This window comes from Chrysemys picta, chromosome 4 (genome assembly GCF_011386835.1).
Source record: "Chrysemys picta bellii isolate R12L10 chromosome 4, ASM1138683v2, whole genome shotgun sequence".
NCBI lineage: Eukaryota > Metazoa > Chordata > Testudines > Emydidae > Chrysemys > Chrysemys picta.
In genome coordinates, this window is record NC_088794.1 from 141,635,411 (window position 1) to 141,657,727 (window position 22,317).

Genomic DNA, 22,317 nt, shown 5'->3' on the forward strand with positions numbered 1-22,317 from the left:
CAAGACCACCCTCCTAAGGAGGTGCCGGAGGACACCAGTAAGCACTCTAAAAAATTGGACTCTTCCCTGTTTCTCTCTAGGGTATTGGCTCCAAGATTCCTCCCCATCTGCTGGTTCCTCTATCAGCAGCAACAAAGATCATCATGTCTCAACTGGTCATTAGAACACAACAAATCAACTGTGATTTCGTTCTTTCTTCAGGGCTAATCTCCCTTTCTCTTCATAACTCTTTAGCTGTTCATAGTTCTTTTTCCCTTATCTCTTTTCGCTATTCCTTTTCCCAAAGAGACTATCAATGCTTTTTTCTCTGTTTTTTCTTCTACTGTACTTTTACTGCTTTTGGCACTTAGCAATTCACATTGTTACAAATCCCATACCTGCTGCCACCGTATGTAGCCGTTCAGGGCAACTGCATCTATATTTCCGTTCAGTATACAGCAAGGGAACTCTCAGACTTCTAGCTCCTCAACTATTGCCTCTTGTATAGAGAACTTTCTACCTCGGGTATTTCCAGACTGCACGGTTTCCTGCCTTTACTGTGTTTATTCTTGGCATAGATAAGTTGTCCAAGGACACCTGCTTGCTTTCTCTTCAGAGACAATTAACATGTTTTTAATTGCTACAGTAATAAGGCACCGCACAGCACTTCTTATGCAAGCCTACTTTATTTTTAAGGTAAAAAGCATTACAGAGAAAACGTACTAAAACAGAAAAATAATTTACATACATACTAATAAGCTTAACAGAGTTCACTCTAACGTAGGTTCTGGCAGGAGCAATCCTCCTCCTCCCCACCCAGGCTGATTCCTTGTGGTTACGAGTTCATCACCCCTGCAGCTCAGAACAAGTACCCAGTAGGCCCAGTCTTTCCAACCCTACCCTAAGGACTGGGGTCCGCTGTCTGTTTGCTGAAGAAGGCCTTGGGCCAGTTTAAAATCAGGTTATTTATTCAAAAACCCTTTCTTTTTCTGTTAGTCCCTGGAGAATACACTTGAACTAGTATATGCTTATTTCTCCAGGGGGTAGCTTTAAATGGTTGATAATGGAGGGAAGTGCGTTAGTCTCCCTCCTTCCCTCCTAGGAAAGGTACATACTGCCACAATAACACATACATATATACACCGCTACCTCGACATAACGCCACCCGATATAACACAAATTTGGATATAACGCGGTAAAGCAGTGCTCCGGGCGGGCGGGGCTGTGCACTTTGGTGGATCAAAGCAAGTTCAATGTAACGCGGTTTCACCTATAACGCAGTAAGATTTTTTTTTGGCTCCCAAGGACAGCGTTATATCGAGGTAGAGGTGTAACTGCATTTTAATACAATGTACCCCAAAGGTATTAACCCCAATTCCATAAGGTTTGTTCAGAATGTTGTCCATCTGTCACAGTCTCAGCTTACCACCTGCCCAGTCATTATCTGATTATAACTTACTGTGTGCATTCCAGCAGAGGTGAGCTTTGAGGAAAGACTTGGAGGTAGTAGCTTTACAGATTGTAACTGGGAGCTTATCCAAGTTGTAAAGACCAGCCTAGGAGAGAGTATAGATGTGTTTGATGGAGGAAAAGAAGGATTAGGCAATGAGGCTGACATCTTTGGCAGAGCCCACCTTGTGATAATAAGTCAAATAGGAAGGGATGGGCTAAATTGTGAAGCGCTTTGTAAGTAGGGACAGGAAGTTTGTGTCCGATGCATTAGAAGACGAGGGAATAACGGAGGGGATTAAAAAGAGTGTTTGTGTGATGTAGTCAGAGCAACAAACCAAAAATATCTTTAGCAGCTGTATTCTGACTGAACTTGAAGGATAGGGCAAGTTTGGAGGCATTGAGGCCAGAGAAGAGGAGTTCACGATAATCGAGGCATGAGCTGATCAGGGCTTGGACAAGAGTTCAGCAGTGTGAGTAGAAAAGGTCATGTCTTGCATATATTGAGGAAGAAGCTGCAAGATTTAGACAAGGTCTGGAGAGATGGGTAAAAACACTGAGTCCACTATAAAGCCAAGATTATAAACTCTGACAGGTAGGGCAGCAGTGTTGTCCATCATGATAGAGAAAAGGGGGAGAGGGGAGTGCTTTAGGTGAAAGAACAGGCGCTCTCTTTTTTGCTATGTTAAAATTAAGCTGATGACTGAATGTAGTGAAACTTCACTAGCACAGTAATTTGATATTCTCAGAAGAATAGTGCATGCTACTTCTAGACAAATTATTTTTTAAACAAACTTTGTTTATAAATCTTTTTTTGCATTTGCCAGTTTAATCTTGCAACAGTCACATTCAGAAATGCCCAGAATCTTTCCATTGAAGCTGCAGTGTGTATTGTCAATCCATATTGTCTAAACTGGATTTTGGTTTTAATAATCCGTTTTTGTTTATTCTTGTCTGTGAGGATTTTCTGTGCCGGAAGTCAGAGATGCATGTGCAGATATGGAATAGTATCTGCCCTTACATGGAATATTTTAAATCTTTCTACAAAGACTCAGATATGTCATAACAAATATACCAGCTAGCAAGTAGCTTAGATATAAAGGCGGAAGGAATTGGTTTGTCTTGCTGTGATAACGTTGCCTCCAATGTATGTTAATCATCTAAAATTTTATTCATACAGGATTAGTTCAGATCGCAGAAAGGAGAAGTCTAGAGATGCAGCCAGATGCCGAAGAAGCAAGGAATCTGAGGTCTTCTATGAACTTGCTCACCAGCTGCCTCTTCCTCATACTGTCAGTGCACACCTTGACAAGGCCTCCATTATGAGGCTGACTATCAGCTACTTGCGCATGAGAAAGCTGTTAGATGCAAGTAAGTGAATCAACTTATTGTGGCTTACCAACAAAGACCAGGAAAGGGGTATGAGTGATCTGAACTCGCCCCATCCCTTTTACATTGGTTAAAAATATCCCAATGGAGGGAGGCTATCAGTGAAGACACTGGAAAAACTAGAACTTTACCTTTTACTGTGGGGCCTTGAGAGTAAAAATAAATACAGCCAGGCTGAGGGGGGCCGAAACTGTAATGTACACTCCATTTTTTTCATACTTCTTCTAAAAAGACCAGTACCATTATTATTTATTTATCTATTTTATTTATTTATTTTTAAATCTCAGCTGTGACCCCTCACACACACACGCACGCACACACACACCAGGCTCTGGACTTTCTGGGCATAAAACTTGACACCATCTCCACTCTGCCTACTTACCTTGCGAGAAGGAAGGTAGATCATACCCAAGATAGCTCACAGCACCTGATATGTAGTTGGTAGATCTAAGATTAGGTTTGCTAAATTAGAGTATCCCTGTTTAAATGAAACCACTGAAAACCATTATGTGTTGTGCTCCACTTAAGATATCCCTCAGTAATACATGTTCCAGGAAACAGCACTATCCTAGTGGTAGCGATGGGGAGTGACAGCTGCGTAAGTGAGATAATAGTAGTTTAAACTCTGCGTAATGGAGGACACATCTAGTCAGTGCCAGGTAAATAAGTGGCATTTACCAAGATGTTAAATACAAATGACACAAACTTTTGTCACTTCATCTAGAAGTTGTTAAAGTTTAAAAGAAAAAAGATCAGATAAAGGTAAAATGCAGCTACCATTGCTTTTATTTTGGCATTTTTGAACATAGTATGTGGTATTACTAAGTTTTTATCGGACACTCTTTGAAAGCTCATGTTTTTAAGTGAGATGCTTAATCAGGACAACCATTTCTCCACCTAAGTATCCCAGAAATAAATTGTGCTGTCTTTGGTGAGCAACCTGTCAAACTAGCTATTAATGTGTGGGATGACTTCAGGCATCAGGCAATTAAGTGTGAATGATGTGAGGTTAGTCTAAAAAACAATAAAAATATGGGTTCTTCTAGGTGACCTGGAGACAGAAGCCAAAATGGAGAAGGAGATGAATTGCTTTTACTTAAAAGCCCTTGATGGATTTGTCATGGTTCTTTCCGAGGATGGTGACATGATTTACATGTCTGAAAATGTGAACAAGTGTATGGGGCTCACTCAGGTGAAATATTGACACACCTTTAAATGCAATTTCAATGTTGTGCCTATTGTACATTCTTGACTACTCAGAGCTAGACTCACACTCTTTTACTTCTACAGTTTGAGCTGACTGGGCACAGTGTGTTCGATTTTACCCACCCATGTGATCATGAAGAGCTGAGAGAAATGCTGACGCACAGAAATGGTAAGAAGAGGCTACTCTTTAATTTAATGACAGATGGTTCCTATCTGTAGTATAATCAGATGCTGATATTATCAGTTTTGATATTGTTTACCTCATTTACTTGAATAGGAAAAAGCCTGAATCCACAGTTACCTGGTTACTGAGACTTCTATGGCTTCTTTAGAACAGGCACCAAAGGTATTTAAAGAATAAAATAACCGTGAAGGGGAAAAAAGGAGTCAGTAGAGAGAACTACTTGCTACACGTCACTTCTCAGAGCTTGCAACAAATCTAGTTGGGACACTATAGTAAGAGGTGTCAGAAAGAGCTGAAATTCTCCCGAGATCTCATGCTGCTTCGGGGGATGGATGTTCTGAGAGATGCGAGTTACTCAGTAGTGCTTAAAAAAAAAAATATATTGTCTCAAATAAAATTATTGAAGATGGAAGGAATGAAAATGCCTGAAAGATAAGAAACATTTAGAGGTAGGATGAGTATAAAGAACATCTTAATTGGTTGATGTAGAGAATTTGAAGATAATAAATCTGTATTTTTCTGTACTGGGTCTTGGAGTGTGTGTGCAGGGCAAATCTTTCCACAGGATGCTGGAAGAAGTTCTATTAAGGTTGCAGTTCTCAGAAAAGGTATAGAAAAGAATCATGCAGTAGCTTTATAAATTTCAGATGATTTAGATCTTGCCTCTTGCTTTGGCATGAATTTTGGAATAACCAAAAGTATTTAAATTAAATCGAATCTTCAGCTAATACTGGTCTCTGACTATGCGGTTGCTTCACTGCAGTTCTTTATTCTGAAGTTACTGTCTTTTTGACACAAAATATATTTGATAGGTTTTTTTTTTCCCTCTGTACTAGAATGGAACACACTAATCCCATTTTCTCCAACTGCACTAGAGAAAATTAAAACTTCCACAATCCTGTTACTCATCAGCCATTTGCAGGCTCAGTGTAGACTATGCGATTGAACTACTATATTTCCACTGCAGCAAATAGGGAAAAAGTTCAAATATTGGGTATGTGGCAGCCAAGCAAAGCCACTGTGCTTATTTCCAGGGAGAATGTCACGGAGGGTAGGTTTACATTGCTGATGGGGTGTAATTTCCAACTTGGATAGACATACCTGTGCTAACTTTGATCGAGCTAGCACACTAAAAAAAGCAGCGTAGCTGTGACAGTGTGGGCTAGCTATCTGAATACTTCCCTAGGGTCTTGGACAGGATTGTACGCAGGTCACTAACCTTGACTGCCACCTGCACTGCTATTTTTAGTGCGCTGGTTTGATCCAAGCTAGCACAGATACATCTATCTGAGCTGGAAATTATACCTCCAGCTGCATTGTAGACCTACTCTGAGTCCCTGGAATGATTAAACAGAGGATGATTATAAATTCCTACACGTCATCAAAATGCGTAGGACTTGATTCTGTTTTCTCACACCAAGGTAAATCAGGAGTGACTCTGAAGTCAGTGGAGAAGACTAGTTCAAAGCCAGTGTAAAAGGAAAAACAGGCCCTTTTAATGTTAATACTGAATTTTCTAAATCTTCCTGCCATCATCGCTGGTCCATGCATCTAGTGCTAAACTGAATCTTTGTACTTGAAGCAATTAAGTGTATTGAACAGATACCATATTCAATACAGCAGGATATAAATGGATCTGTTGCAAAGATAAATTATTTTTAAAGACTGCAGTTTCATAATAAGTAGATCTAATGTAGACCCGTTCTGGCATGTCTAAATTAGTCAGTTTTCAACATGGCTTCCCTACTCCCTCACTCAAAAGGTCTTTTCTGTATATAATTGAGTTCTATTTCCTGACTTCAATAACAAAAGTGTGTCTTGATTTGTTATCCCTACAAGGCTAGCATGGCTTTGAATAACCTAGGTTCTGTTCTGGCTCACATATAACAGAATTATTAACCCATTTACAGTCTCGGTGCTAAATATTGCTGTGTGTGATTGTACAGGGGTAACTGAAGCTAACATTTGGCTAGCAGAAACATTTATTAATAATGCTGGACAATCACAGCACAGTTTAGTTTCAGATCCCAGTTTGTGTTTTCAGAATTGTTTTTAAATTGACAACTTTTTATATAATACTTGCACAGATCTAAGTCAGCAAGAACCAGTAAATGTGCCATCTTTAAACAGCTGCTTCTCGGAGTAGAACCACACATTAAGATGTTTAAACAGATTATTCAGAAAGTAATAATGATGGTAATACAGACGCTCCCCGGGTTACGCAAACCCGCACTTACGGAAGAAGTTCCGTAAGTCCCATAAGCGGTGGGTTTTTTTTGTTTGTTTGGGTTTTGGCGGGGAGGGGGGGCGTAAGTGTCGGGTATACATCCCCGACTCACGCAAAATTTGACTTACGCAAGGCGTTCCATTCCGGAAGTCAGGGAGCGTCTGTATTGTGATATCGTAAATTGTAGATTTCTGAATATGCTCTGCCTAGTTCATGCACCCAGAAACTGTGTGCTGTTTAAAAACTTTGAGTTTATATGTTGTTGCTGTGATCCTCTGAACATGTGCATTCTATCAATTTTTCTTCCTGTGACTATCATAGTAACTGTGTTGTCTTTAGAGTATGAACAAACTATTGCATACCTGTAACGTATGCTAGAATGAGCCTGTATTCTGTAAGCTTCCAAATTGTACCAGGTCGAATTGGTGGCATGAACTCATTATGAATGCATTCCTGCAAACTAACCCTCCTCCACCATCCCCAAACTTTATCTGTCCATCTGTGTTTCCACTCACAAACACACTAAGCCGTTTATGCTTATGTTGATGAAGTCAATTTGCACTAGGGTGACCAGACAGGAAGTGTGAAAAATTGGGATGGGGTGAGGGGGTAATAGGCGCCTATATAAGACACAGCCCCAAATATCGGGACTGCCCCTATAATATCAGGACATCTGGTCACCATAGTTTGGACCTTCTCTTCCCAGTCTGAGCAGTTTGTTCCTGTTGAAATAGCCCTCTCTGAAATTCCGACTTCTCATTTTTAACACAACGCTTTAAAGAAAAGATTGGTCTTCAGAGGTTTGTTGTTAATGAATCCAGGTGCACTACAATTAGATGATTTGTACAGTAACCTAAAATGGCATCCATTAATATTAGGTTGCACTAAGATTTCTCCATTGACTTCAAGGGAGTCGAAGGTGTGTTTCAAAACTTGGTTAATACTTATTGTACAATTCTAAGTTCATATTTAAACACGTTCATGAATCTGTAACATGGACTTGACCACAATCTTAACTCCTGCTGTCATGAGCATGGTGCTATAATGAAATAATTTTGGGGGTGGGATGTGTAATAGAGCTGTTAATCTTTCAACAGTTCTCTCACCCTATTTCTCCTTCCCCCAATCCTTTGCCTATCTTCATGTTCTGTGTTTCTCTACTTTACACTATAAACTCTTTGAAGCAAGGGGCCATGGTTCCCTAATTTCTGTAAAATCCCTTGTAGCGTTCCAGATGGTATAGAGATGGGCTTTAATAAAGGCTGCTCAGGATTACAACAGAGCAAAGTACCCATTATTAAGGAGTCGTGATGCTCCTTCAACAGCAATCCCGCCCTGAGTGGCTAGGCGTCCGCTTCAGTGCCAGCCTTGGAGACCTCTGTGCAGCAGCAGCAGCATGTTACTCTCCGTAAATCATGCAGATTATTAATCCTGAATTTAAATACACCTCTACCTCAATATAACGCTGTCCTCTTACCGCGTTATATCGAACTTGCTTTGATCCACCAGAGTGCGCAGCCCCGCCCCCCCGGAGCGCTGCTTTACCGTGTTATATCCAAATTCGTGTTATATCGGGGTAGAGGTGTAGTTGTTTTTTGTTTTTTGTTTTTTGTTTTTTTTTAAATACAGAAAACCTAAAGATAGGCCAAAATTGGTGCAATATATCTTTCTTTTTTCTTTTTTTTCTTCCACCGACCATGGGTGTGAAGAGGGTTCAGACTAATTTCCTGTGAGTTTAAAATAGAGATTGGGGGGAGGGTGGGGGGGGGAGAAACAATACACATTAATTCTCAGTCTCTCTCTCTCCATCTGCCCCCACCTTGAAATCAGGGGGATTACTATAAATGGGACCTTGAACCTATCCTTGCTGTTTTTGCAAGACCAGCACTGCAATTTCTTTTGCCCATCTCAGAGGAAAAACTTACCTGAAAACTCCTCCTATCCAAAATGAGGTCAGGCCTCCCAGCATGCATCATTCACATAAAAATAACCATTTCGTCTCTACTTTTGTGTGTCCTTTATTCTAGTCACATAGCTAGTTTTGCTGCACTTATTTGAAGCTTGTGAAGGTGATGAAATACTCACAGTTCACTTAATATTTTTTATTAGGTCCTGTGAAAAAGGGCAAAGAACAGAATACAGAGCGTAGCTTTTTCCTCAGAATGAAGTGTACACTGACCAGCAGGGGAAGGACAGTAAATATAAAGTCTGCAACATGGAAGGTAATCAACCATGGGGTATACATGAATATTGATATGACTAGAACCTTTGCTTTTCAGATCTCCTTAGGTGCAAGTATCCACGTTTGGAACAAAGTATAAAATAATTCGCTTGCAGCAGTGCAATGTGGCATTCTCCAATTTCTTGCTGATTTGGTAAAACCTACAGTGCACTCTTGTGACTGTAAGTTCTTAAATATGCTGCACTGCAACTTAGAACACATCTAGGATGTAACTGAAAATTAATTTTCAAAATAAGAGAACCTTTTTAATACTGACCTAGTGAGTCACTAATAATTATTAAAATATTTGTGTGAAGCTTCCTGCTCTTGCATAAAATTAAGTAGGATTACATCATGATGATGACTGATTCTGATTGACTTTAAAGTGGTTAACTTTGTGAAGGAGGCTAGCATTATTATTCCTCTTTTGCTGGTTCTCCCCCACACCATAATTGGAATACAATATAGCTAATTTGAGTCTCTTAAAATGGATTCATCTTATTTCCCAGATAAAATATGGTCACTTTTATATATCCAGTGACTGCACTCTGTTTAGAAAGTTTCTGTGGCTTTCAGTTTGTCACATATTCATGATCAAATCCCCAGTTATACAAACAGTTCTGACTTCAGACTCATAGGGAGGCAGAAAGTGATTGCCAGGCTTTTGTATTTTAAGAATATTTGGAGTATGATGGAACTCTCTCCTTCCACCTTCATCCCCACAAAGAATGCAAAATACAGCTTTGTCTTCCATCTCTGTTTCAAACAGAAATATAAGCTGTGTCTTTTGTCTGTGTTTCAATTTGAAACATAAGCAATCAAAACCATCTGCTAATGCACAGTGCCACTGATGAGTGATTGCATTCATGTGTTGGCTGTAGAGGCAATTTTCAAAGATAAATCATTTAACTTTAGTATAAATTCAATGAGCACCAAAAAGGGGAAAAAAAGTTGGTAGCCAACTTAACATTTTTAATGTGCATAGTGTAAGTGGGGAGGAAACTTTATTTACGTAACTGTAGCAGATGTCACATATGCTTGAATGCTGCTATTGCATTTTGAGTACTGACACCAGTAGTTCACCTAGGGAGAGAGGAAAGCCATTGCCCACTTCTGAAATTATAACCGTTGCAATGTCAATCTCCTTTTCCAATACAGAACTTAGTTTTTAAATACTTTTTTTTTTTTCCCCTGTAGGTACTTCACTGTACAGGGCATGTTCGTGTGTATGATGCCTGCAATAATCAGACTCTTTGTGGATATAAAAAGCCTCCCATGACATGCTTGGTGTTGATTTGTGTACCTATCCCTCATCCATCAAACATTGAAGTCCCTTTGGACAGCAAGACATTCCTCAGTCGCCACAGCCTGGATATGAAATTTTCGTATTGTGATGAAAGGTAAAGCCAAGTATAAGCTCTGACAAACATTCAATGTATTATTGTAGTTTTTATATTTGTGGGTAGTTTTAGTTCTTAACTTTTATCCATCTATAAAACTGAGTTCATATGTGATACTTCAGGTTTTACTAGCTTGTCATTTTTTTAATTGGTCAATATATTTTATGTAAAAAGCAAGTTTTTTGTTTTGTGTTTTTTGTTTTTTTTTAAACCTGAAAAGTTTACTACATTAAGGAAATAATTCCTGTATGGAGTCATCACGGAACAATTTGAATTGGCAGAGTAGCACCTTTCATCCAGAAGGATCCAAAGGCACTTTAAAAATTAGATACCCTTTTACTCATCAGTGAAGTGCAGCCACCTCTGGGATGCTGCTAATTTCAGTGTTTTATATTTCTTTATAAACCTTTCTTGCATGTGTACAGTTGACCACTTCTGAGCAAAATGCTTTTATCTAACAGGTTCATATTGCAAACGTAACTTGTCAAGTTCAGAATATGGAATAAGTAACTTTACAACATTTTATTTAAAACTCAAATCAATAGCAGTGCATGCTACTTATTGATAGAATAAGCAGTGGTCGGAGATTGCGTCTTCTAACTTAAACTGTCGCTTCATCAGATTGCTGTTAGATTCAAGCAAATATTGCATGTTAGTGCAAGTGTTTTCTCAGAACGGGTCTGCATGCAGAAATGGCACTGATTCAGCCAATTTAGTGAGATCAGTGCCATTTCTGTGTGTTGTTTCTCTGGTTTCTTTTGATATAGGCAGTTAAACTGAGTGCTCTTTTTTGTTCTGTGTACAACGCTGCCATCTAGTGGTTATTGGATTTAAATCCAAAAAGACTTTCACTTGTAAAAGTTAGGATTGCTGAAATTTCAGATTCTCATTCCTCTTAAACAATTACAGAATTAAAACAATTACAGAATAAAATAGTGCTGAAGCAGGTATAATGTCTTATCTATGTTTGATTTAACTTCTGAATATAGCATTGGAGAGACAAGGTGGGTGAATATAGTATTAGCACAAATTGCATACTACATCTTGTACACCAGTGTCCTGTATTTAATAAGAAAAAAATTGATGTATAAAGACCTGAGATTAGATTTGAATAACCAAAAGTGGAGGGTTATGAACATTCCAGCTGGTAGTAAAACTGTGCCTCGAAATACTAGTGGAATAGGACTATGAGATCTTTGAGATAGGCGAACATCAGAAGAGACAAGTTTTCCTCAAAAAGAACAGGAGTACTTGTGGCACCTTAGAGACTAACAAATTTATTAGAGCATAAGCTTTCGTGGGCTACCAAAGAAGTGGGCAGTAGCCCACGAAAGCTTATGCTCTAATAAATTTGTTAGTCTCTAAGGTGCCACAAGTACTCCTGTTCTTTTTGTGGATACGTACTCCTGTTCTTTTTGTGGATACAGACTAACACGGCTGCTACTCTGAAAGTTTTTTCCTCAGTTTAACCCTGCTTGAAAGGAAAACTGTCATTTTACATGCACCACTGTTGCTGGCAATGTATTCATCTGGGAGTTTCTGGTTTGGAAGAGATTGCATCTTTAGAGCCATTAACATCTACATTAAATGTATTCATCTAATCATCAAAATAAATGATTGTTAGCCAAGTGATCAGGGATGCAGAACCATGCTCTTGGTGACCCTACACCTCTGACAGCCATAAGCTGGGACTGGACGACTGTATGGATCACTCAATAATTACTCTATTCTCTTCATTCTCTCTGAAGCACTGGTACTGGCCACTGTTGGAAGATGGGATACTGGGCTTAAATGTACCATTGGTCTGACCCAGTAAGGCCATTCTTATGTTCTTATCTACTTCTCTATTTCTGCTTTCACTTAACCTTTTTTCTTTTTTCTTTTCAATTTAAAGAATTACAGAGCTGATGGGATATGAGCCAGAAGAACTCTTGGGTCACTCCATCTATGAATACTATCATGCTCTGGACTCGGATCATCTGACCAAAACTCATCATGATAGTAAGTAGAAAGACAGACTATAACTCTCTGTAACTTAAGTCCTAGGGAGGCTGTGGAATCTCCATCTCTGGAGATATTTAAGAGTAGGTTAGATAAATGTCTATCAGGGATGGTCTAGACAGTATTTGGTCCTGCCATGAGGGCAGGGGACTGGACTCGATGACCTCTCGAGGTCCCTTCCAGTCCTAGAATCTATGAATCCTTTAGATAAGATAAGGAGGGTGGGGGTGGGGGTAGGAAGGGAATTATTTCAAAGTTTTTAATAGCAAGTGTGGATCTGAAGTGATTAATGTATATTTTTGCTTTAGCTATAAAAAGCCACTTCATTATTCTAAAGTTGACCTTTCTGCTTTAGTGTTCACTAAAGGGCAAGTGACTACAGGACAGTACAGAATGCTTGCTAAGCATGGTGGATATGTCTGGGTTGAAACTCAAGCAACTGTTATATACAGCACTAAGAATTCCCAACCACAGTGCATAGTGTGCGTAAATTACGTCTTGAGGTAAGCTGTGAGTAGTTAAACACTTTTTGCATGTTTCTTTATTATAGATTAAGCCAAAGCCCAAAGGATCTGACTTCAAGTTAGATAGGTTCTGGCACTTACTATCTCCTTTATAAGCAATGCTTTGCAATTGCCTAGAAAATTGCCAGATACAGGGTTAAGGGAGCAATAAACTGGGAAGTAGAGTTACTCTTTAATGTATACCTAGAACTCCCATTGATGTCAATGGGGAAATCTGAATGTAGAATGAGGATGGACTCTGCAGGAGGGGTGCGGCAGGGGGTGCGGAGTGCAGGAGGGGGCTCAGGGTAGGGGGTTAGGGTGCGGGCTCTGGCCCGGCGCCATTACCTCGAGCAGCTCCAGGGTGGCAGCAGGGTTAAGGCAAGGACATGGTGTCGGCCGCTTCCGGGAGGTGCAGGCCAGGGCAGGCAGGGGAGCCTGCCTTAGCCCTGCTGTGCCACGGGCTGGCAACCCCACGGACTGGATTGAAAGCCCTGACAGGCTGGATCCGGCCCGCAGACCATAGTTTGCCCTCCCCTGGGCTAGATAGATGTAACTCGAGATCTGGACCTTTGTCTGGAGTTCAATATACCTTTGTCTGGAATTTTTCAGTGGTGTTTTAACTCTGTCACAAAGCAGTAGTTAAAATATAATCTTTCCTCCCGTTTCTTCATCAGTGTGACTTTTTGTTGACTCAAAACTTTTAACTTTTCACTGGTAAAATAACTGCATTGCTAAGATTGACTGCAACTTGCTGTTTTTGGAAATCTTTTGAATTTCTTCAAAATTGTGAATGAATCTGTAATAATCATTAAGACAGCATATAAGTGTTGTAAAAAAAATGGTTACAAGATTTCTATCTCCGTGTTTGATATTTTTTTTAATCTGTTTATTACTGACATTTTCATAAAGCACAGCTGTCCTAATTACTTACGTGAAGTTATCCTTTTATACTATCGCAAATGGTTGCTGAGAAGATTGAATTTGAGGGATGAATGGGCAATAGCAGAATTTTAAAAACTCCTGTATTAATGAAAATGCATATAACATGAGCAAAGAGAAATAAAATAGAATTGTTTCTAAACTTCCTACGAGTTGCTAGCTGCTCTTTAAAGAATAATCGTTTTTTGTTTTTGACAGTGAAATTGTACAGAAGGAGTTATTTCTTTCCCTTGCACAAACTGAGTGCGTGCTGAAACCAGTGGAGTCTCCTGATATGAAAATATTCAGCAAGGCTGACCTAGAAGATACTAACAGCCTCTTTGAAAAACTTAAAAAGGAACCAGATGCTTTAACTTTGCTCGCACCAGCTCCTGGAGACACGATTATCTCTTTAGATTTCAGCAGTAATGGTGGGTTTGTGTTTAAGTCAGAGACCCTATTAATTAATAATATTAGTGCATGTTAAAATAAACATTAGAAAATAACTTGCCAATACCACTTGCCTAACAAAAAAATATTTCAGCTGCTGTTATTTAATGAGGTCCATAGACACACTCCGCGTTTTTACTTAGGTTGATGGTTTTTTTTAATTTTTATAGAGTCTGATGAGCAACAGTATGATGAAGTTCCTTTGTATAATGATGTAATGCTCCCCTCATCCAGTGAGAAATTGAAGAATATAAATTTGGCTATGTCCCCACTTCCTGCCTCTGAAATTACAAAGCCACTTCGTAGCAATGCTGACCCTGCACTCAATAGAGAAGTTGTATCAAAACTGGAGCCAAACACAGAGCCACTAGAACTTGCATTTTCCAGCCACCAGAGGCAAGGCCAGCCAGCCAGCCCTTCTGATGCAAGCACTAACCAAAGTTCACCTGAGGTCAGTCATACAATTTGGGAAGACAGTCATCAAAATAAATGTGAAGTAGGCTTTTGAGTAAATATCTCTAGACAAAGTGGTGTGAACAGAGTTTTTAGAGTATTTGCGTATTATTTTGATTGTATTTCTAAATTGTGGCCATGTAATATTAAATTATATTTACAGCATAACCTGTCAATAAAAGATTACTTTACCTTTCAGTTTGAAAGCTATATTTTCTGTTTTTTTTTAAATTAGAGATTAAAAGTGCATGTGAATATGTAACTGCTTTGAGTACATCTTTTAAGGAATTTAGGCTTCAGAGATCTGCTTATTGCAATTAATGAGTGAGTTACAGCAAATCAGTGTATAAACTTCTGATGCTTTTATACCTGTCCCACATCCCCAAACTGTGGCAATCTATTAAAACTGACGATAGTGAAAACTCTGGGCATATTTAGATGAATGCAAATACTATCCAGTCCCATTGAGTTTTCATTAAATTTTTGCAATTATAGTTTGGTCGCACGTTGTATGTTTTTTTTTTTTTTTTTTTTTTTTAGAGTGAAGCTATAGAATCATAGGACTGGAAGGGACCTCGAGAGGTCATCTAGTCCAGTCCCCTGCACTCAAGGCAGGACTCAGTATTATCTAAACCATTCCTGACCGGTGTTTGTCTAACATGTTCTTAAAAATCTCCAGTGATGGAGATTCCACAACCTCCCTAGGCAATTTATTCCAGTGCTTAATCACCCTGACAGTTAGGAAGTTTTTCCTAATGTCCAACCTAAACCACCCTTGCTGCATTTGTTTCTTGACACAATGCAGAATAACACAATGTTGAACCAATTGAAAATTTGTACTTAAAACTGAATTGAATTGTCTTGACAGCCCCGTAGTCCCAATGACTATTGCTTTGACGTGGATAATGATATGGCTAATGAGTTTAAGCTGGAATTAGTGGAAAAACTCTTTGCAATAGACACAGAAGCGAAAAATCCATTCTCTACTCAGGTATGTACATTAAGTTAAACTTGCGTGTCATCTTAAGCCTATCCTAGAGTGCAGTATTAGTATGCTTATTTTATCGAATGTTAAAATTAATGTGTTAAATACAGGAGCAGTATTTCTGAAAACTAAAGAAGAGTTGGTAGCTGGTTTCTAAATAGTTTTTGAGATCTAAAAAAATGGTGCTCACAAAGCACTATTCCAGAGGTTTGGGGAGAGAGGAAGTGGCAGACTATTTACAGATCATTAAGGCATTCTTGGGTATTGCACAGATACACTAGAAACTTTATTTACCCATTTTATTATTCTTTCAGGAAACTGATTTAGACTTGGAGATGTTAGCTCCTTACATCCCAATGGATGATGACTTCCAGTTACGATCCTTTGATCAGCCGCCTTCACTGGAGAGTGGTTGCGCCAGCTCTCAGAGTGTGGCCACCAATACCATATTTCAGCAAACCCACGCACTGTCTACTGCCCCTGAGGAAGTAACACCAGTGAAAACAGAATGCATGGATGACATTAAGACTCTCATTGTTTCTCAGTCTCCTGTCCTCATAATCAATGAAACCAACAGCGCCCCAGCATCACCATATGGTGCAAATCGAAGTCGAACTGCATCTCCAATCAGGGTTGGAAAAGGAACATTGGACCAGATGGAGAAATCTTATCCAGGAACACCCAATTTGTTAACAGTCACTTTGAGTAAAAGGTATTTTAAAAATGAAGCTGAAATCCTGTTACCCATTAATCTTGAAGAAATTAGACCTGTAATATATTTCTCTAGCCTGTACAGTAGAGCTTTATTATCTGCTGTCGTCTTTGATCCCTTTTTTGAACAAGCCGTATACCTTTATTTATGCTTTAAAAGAAGATTTTAAGTTTAGTGCACTTCGACAGCAACTGGAGTTGATTTCCCAGAACCTTTTTTGCATTTGTATTTACATCAAGTCTTTGTATAGAAAACAAACAATTGAACCATTCTTGTTCCTATTTTTTGTTCTGCTCCTCTTCATACTGAGTTGTGCAAACAAAACAGTCCAGTAGGCCATCTGAAAGAGGGTATGCATAAGTAATTTCTTGCCCAGTTTCTGATGTGATGCAGAGACTGCCTTAAGCTTAGATGTTATGCTTAAAATAAGTTGTACTTCCATAATATGGATTATGGGCATCCATAACAGATTTTTATCATGACATACAGTGTCACCAAATCAGAATTTCAATCCATTTGATAAAACAAAGTAGCTTTCCCTGTGCACGGACATGCAAAATGGATATTTTAACTGCTGTCCTCATGCCCACTCTCAAAGGAGGGACAGGAGAATGACATACTTAAGCTTTCTCTGTTTTTCTGTCGAGAGGAACTTTTTAAAGGACAGCCAGTTTTCCATGTTAAGATCAAAAGTAGTTGACTTAACAAGATTTAAAGCTAGAATTCTTTCTAATCATACATTGAAACTGTGAATCACTCACATAAAAAATTAGGACACATAAATAACTGACTGTCACTGTGAAATATTTATTTTACAAAGTGCTTATAAAAGACTAGCTGGAGGATAGTAGGAACTTTAACGGACTGAACCCATTTTTCTTAGATCTGCTGCAATGGATGAAGAACTGAATCCAAAGATGCTAGCTTTGCATAACTCTCAGAGAAAGCGAAAGATGGACTATGATGGCTCACTTTTTCAAGCAGTGGGAATTGTAAGTTTTGGTATTATTTTTCTTTTAAAAGTAGTTGTTAATTCTGGAAACAGTAAGATTACCATTGATACAGAATCTCGACTTTAGCTAGTGCAATACAGCAAAATCCTGTGACCAAAGTAATCATTTAAGTTAATAACATCCTATGTCTTCCTGGATGCAAAACCCCTGATTTCAATTCTTTCCCACTGTCAAAATAGTTTTAAACTACCCTCTGCACCCAGACAGATGTCTCAGTTAGATAGAAGATAAACTTTTCATTTGTGAAACAGTCTCTTGGAATGTGTTTAAGTAGAAAATAAGGCATTGTAAGAACATGAGACTAAAAACAATGTTCACCTGCTAACAGTGTTTCATAGATTCATAGATTATAGGACTGGAAGGGACCTCGAGAGGTCATCGAGTCCAGTCCCCTGCCCGCATGGCAGGACCAAATACTGTCTAGACCATCCCTGATAGACATTTATCTAACCTACTCTTAAATATCTCCAGAGACGGAGATTCCACAACCTCCCTAGGCAATTTGTTCCGGTGTTTAACCACCCTGACAGTTAGGAACTTTTTCCTAATGTCCAACCTAGACCTCCCTTGCTGCAGTTTAAACCCATTGTTTCTGGTTCTATCCTTAGAGGCTAAGGTGAACAAGTTCTCTCCCTCCTCCTTATGACACCCTTTTAGATACCTGAAAACTGCTATCATGTCCCCTCTCAGTCTTCTCTTTTCCAAACTAAACAAACCCAATTCTTTCAGCCTTCCTTCATAGGTCATGTTCTCAAGACCTTTAATCATTCTTGTTGCTCTTCTTTGGACCCTTTCCAATTTCTTCACATCTTTTTTAAAATGCGGCGCCCAGAACTGGACACAATACTCCAGCTGAGGCCTAACCAGAGCAGAGTAGAGCGGAAGAATGACTTCTCGTGTCTTGCTCACAACACACCTGTTAATACATCCCAGAATCATGTTTGCTTTTTTTGCAACAGCATCACACTGTTGACTCATATTTAGCTTGTGGTCCACTATAACCCCTAGATCCCTTTCTGCCGTACTCCTTCCTAGACAGTCTTTTCCCATTCTGTATGTGTGAAATTGATTTTTCCTTCCTAAGTGGAGCACTTTGCATTTGTCTTTGTTAAACTTCATCCTGTTTAACTCAGACCATTTCTCCAATTTGTCCAGATCATTTTGAATTATGACCCTGTCCTCCAAAGTAGTTGCAATCCCTCCCAGTTTGGTATCATCCGCGAACTTAATAAGCGTACTTTCTATGCCAATATCTAAGTCGTTGATGAAGATATTGAACAGAGCCGGTCCCAAAACAGACCCCTGCGGTACCCCACTCTTTACGCCTTTCCAGCAGGATTGGGAACCATTAATAACAACTCTCTGAGTACGGTTATCCAGCCAGTTATGCACCCACCTCATAGTAGCCCCATCTAAATTGTATTTGCCTAGTTTATCGATAAGAATATCATGCGAGACCGTATAAAATGCCTTACTAAAGTCTAGGTATACCACATCCACCGCTTCACCCTTATCCACAAGGCTCGTTATCCTATCAAAGAAAGCTATCAGATTGGTTTGACATGATTTGTTCTTCACAAATCCATGCTGACTGTTCCCTATCACCTTACCACCTTCCAAGTGTTTGCAGATGATTTCCTTAATTACTTGCTCCATTATCTTCCCTGGCACAGAAGTTAAACTAACTGGTCTGTAGTTTCCTGGGTTGTTTTTATTTCCCTTTTTGTAGATGGGCACTATATTTGCCCTTTTCCAGTCTTCTGGAATCTCTCCCGTCTCCCATGACTTTCCAAAGATAATAGCTAGAGGCTCAGATACCTCCTCTATTAGCTCCTTGAGTATTCTAGGATGCATTTCATCAGGCCCGGGTGACTTGCAGGCATCTAACTTTTCTAAGTGATTTTTAACTTGTTCTTTTTTTATTTTATCCGCTAAACCTACCCCCTTCCCATTAGTATTCACTATGTTAGGCATTCCTTCAGACTTCTCGGTGAAGACCGAAACAAAGAAGTCATTAAGCATCTCCGCCATTTCCAAGTTTCCTGTTACTGTTTCTCCCTCTTCACTAAGCAGTGGGCCTACCCTGTCTTTGGTCTTCCTCTTGCTTCTAATGTATTGATAAAAAGTCTTCTTGTTTCCTTTTATTCCCGTAGCTAGTTTGAGCTCATTTTGTGCCTTTGCCTTTCTAATCTTGCCCCTGCATTCCTGTGTTGTTTGCCTATATTCATCCTTTGTAATCTGTCCTAGTTTCCATTTTTTATATGACACCTTTTTATTTTTTAGATCGTGCAAGATCTCGTGGTTAAGCCAAGGTGGTCTTTTGCCACATTTTCTATCTTTCCTAACCAGCGGAATAGCTTGCTTTTGGGCCCTTAATAGTGTCCCTTTGAAAAACTGCCAACTCTCCTCAGTTGTTTTTCCCCTCAGTCTTGATTCCCATGGGACCTTACCTATCAGCTCTCTGAGCTTACCAAAATCTGCCTTCCTGAAATCCATTGTCTCTATTTTGCTGTTCTCCCTTCTACCCTTCCTTAGAATTGCAAACTCTATGATTTCATGATCACTTTCACCCAGGCTGCCTTCTACTTTCACATTCTCAACGAGTTCCTCCCTATTTGTTAAAATCAAGTCTAGAACAGCTTCCCCCCTAGTAGCTTTTTCAACCTTCTGAAATAAAAAGTTGTCTCCAATGCAGTCCAAGAATTTGTTGGATAGTCTGTGCCCCGCTGTGTTATTTTCCCAACATATATCCGGATAGTTGAAGTCCCCCATCACCACCAAATCTTGGGCTTTGGATGATTTTGTTAGTTGCTTGAAAAAAGCCTCATCCACCTCTTCCACCTGGTTAGGTGGCCTGTAGTAGACTCCTAGCATGACATCTCCCTTGTTTTTTGCCCCTTTTAGCCTAACCCAGAGACTCTCAACACTTCCATCTCCTATGTCCATCTCTACCTCAGTCCAAGTGTGTACATTTTTAATATATAAGGCAACACCTCCTCCCTTTTTCCCCTGTCTATCCTTCCTGAGCAAGCTGTACCCATCCACACCAACATTCCAATCATGTGTATTATCCCACCAAGTTTCAGTGATGCCAACAATGTCATAGTTGTATTTATTTATTAGCACTTCCAGTTCTTCCTGCTTATTCCCCATACTTCTCGCATTTGTATATAGGCATCTAAGATACTGGTTTGATCTTTCCTCCCAGTTTTGTCCTGACTCTCCTTTCTCTCTGCCAATATAGCCCACACTCCCTCTCGTTTCCGACCCATCTCCCCGGTCTCCATGTTCCCCACTTACCTGTGGGCTTTGCTCACCTGTCCCCGTCGAACCTAGTTTAAAGCCCTCCTCACTAGGTTAGCCAGTCTGTGTCCGAATAGGGTCTTTCCTCTCCTCGAAAGGTGAACGCCATCTCTGCCTAGCAGTCCTTCCTCGAATAGCATCCCGTGGTCTAGGAAGCCAAAGCCCTCCTGGCGACACCATCTTCGCAGCCAGGCATTCACCTCCATGATGCATCTGTCTCTGCATCTGTCAATGTGTGTCATTGCTATTTCAAACTTTACCTCCATGTCCCTCAAAATCAGAGACGGTGCAAAGAGCTGGAACAGGAGCAGCACGGATTTGGAAGGATGTATAAATCCTACAAATATAAATAGATTTAGAGAGATCTCTTATTGCCTATGTCACTTGTCAAATAAAATCCCATTTTTAAAAAAAACTTCACACAAGTTAATTCTCTACAGTGGTATGCGTCTCGAGACTTTTTTTCTGATTCTTTGATGTTCTGTAATGTAAGTGTGGTCTTAGAATATGTCTACGTAGCAAAAAAAAACCCATGGGAGCAAGTCTTAAAGCGTAGGTCAACTGACTTGTGCTTGTATTGCAGGACTAAAAATAGCAGTATAGACATTTGGGCTCTGGTTGGCGCCTGGGCTCCAAGATCCTCTCCCTGTTTGGCTGGGTTTCAGAGCCTGAGCCCGAATGCCTGCACTTTCGTTTTTAGCCCCACCGCACAAGCCCTGCAAGCCTGAGTGAGTTGACGCGGGCTCTAAGACTTGCTGCCAGGGTTTATTGGTTTTGTTTTCTGTTTTGCTTCGTAGATGTAGGCTAGCATGCTCTAGAGTACAAGCGTGTTTTCTTCCAAATAGCGAATTATCTCAACATCATCTCCTGGCTTTGGAATGACTGCTTACATTTTGTCTACTGGCTATCTGACCTCTTGTCTCCCAGAAGGCTGGGGAAAACTTGTACATCCAGTTCTTCTGGAAAGCTCCTGCAGCTTTTTGTTATGTAATTTAGAGACTCTTGTTTTTATTCTCCTTAGCGTCTTTTTTTTTTTTTTTTTTTAAATAAAACATTCTAACGTATTTTCATTCTCTTTACTCTTTGCATTCGCAGGCATGTTTGTTTGGTTTTTTCCTGGTAGCCTTTTAGGAATTATTGTTCTCCATCAGTGTTCTAATGATCCTTGCTGCCTTTGTTTTACATATTGTTGCTATGGCTGCCATATTTTTCCCATTTAGGCCATTTCAACAGATGTCACCACTGACAAAATAGCAAATGATCGATGCTAGCTTCGTGTATTGCAATGTAAGCCAGCGGCTATAATTAAGGTTCTGTTAAGGCTTCCATTTATACAGTGCCTCTCATCCCCTTTTTCTCACGTTTATAATTTTCTCAATTTCTCCTTTTAGCTAAAATTTCTATTACTGATTTTGTCTCTGCTTAAAGGCAACTTCTTTCTGTCCATGTATTTGAAAAATTACTCTTTTTAACACGTTTTTTGCACGGGTAACTCAAAGGTTGTGCTTTAAAAGATTAAATTTTCTAGTGTCTAAGTCAGGGTTGGCCAAACCGTGACTCGTGAGCCGCATGCGACTCTTTTACAGTTAGCCCACTACCCATTCTCCACCTACCAGACTGGGGGGAGGGGCTTCTGCCCTGCAGCGGGGTGGGGGTGGGGCTAGGGGCTTCTGCCAGAGATGACTGGTGCCTGCTTGGGGGGGACGACAAATTAAAGGTCCCCCCCCCCGCACACCATCCCCTCTTACCCTCAGCGGTCCCTCCGTGCAGCTCCCAGGTGTTAAATCCACATGGAGAGGTAGCTCCTGCAGGGAGGGGCAGCTGCTTTAGCTCTGCTGAGAGAGGCAGCAGCAAAATCAGTGGCTCTCCCTGCAGCTCCCAGCTATTTGCCACTGACTTTCCCCACAGCCTCAGCTCCCAG

At 39.9% G+C, this 22,317-nt stretch overlaps 1 protein-coding gene across 3 annotated transcripts in view; it reads left to right on the top strand.

Annotated features, from left to right (window-relative positions):
• Nucleotides 1-22,317, top strand: part of LOC101937400 (hypoxia inducible factor 1 subunit alpha) — a 49,537-nt gene that overhangs the window by 23,234 nt on the left and 3,986 nt on the right. For all 3 annotated transcript variants that reach the window (XM_042841329.2, XM_008168223.4, XM_008168224.3), the window contains 12 exons: nucleotides 2,609-2,799; nucleotides 3,864-4,009; nucleotides 4,108-4,192; nucleotides 8,544-8,656; nucleotides 9,853-10,055; nucleotides 11,950-12,056; nucleotides 12,412-12,559; nucleotides 13,700-13,911; nucleotides 14,101-14,381; nucleotides 15,252-15,374; nucleotides 15,683-16,080; nucleotides 16,964-17,072. In XM_042841329.2, the coding sequence (XP_042697263.1) occupies nucleotides 2,751-2,799; nucleotides 3,864-4,009; nucleotides 4,108-4,192; nucleotides 8,544-8,656; nucleotides 9,853-10,055; nucleotides 11,950-12,056; nucleotides 12,412-12,559; nucleotides 13,700-13,911; nucleotides 14,101-14,381; nucleotides 15,252-15,374; nucleotides 15,683-16,080; nucleotides 16,964-17,072 (1,974 nt within the window). In that variant the 5' untranslated portion in view covers nucleotides 2,609-2,750. The remainder of the gene's footprint in view (nucleotides 1-2,608; nucleotides 2,800-3,863; nucleotides 4,010-4,107; nucleotides 4,193-8,543; nucleotides 8,657-9,852; nucleotides 10,056-11,949; nucleotides 12,057-12,411; nucleotides 12,560-13,699; nucleotides 13,912-14,100; nucleotides 14,382-15,251; nucleotides 15,375-15,682; nucleotides 16,081-16,963; nucleotides 17,073-22,317) is intronic.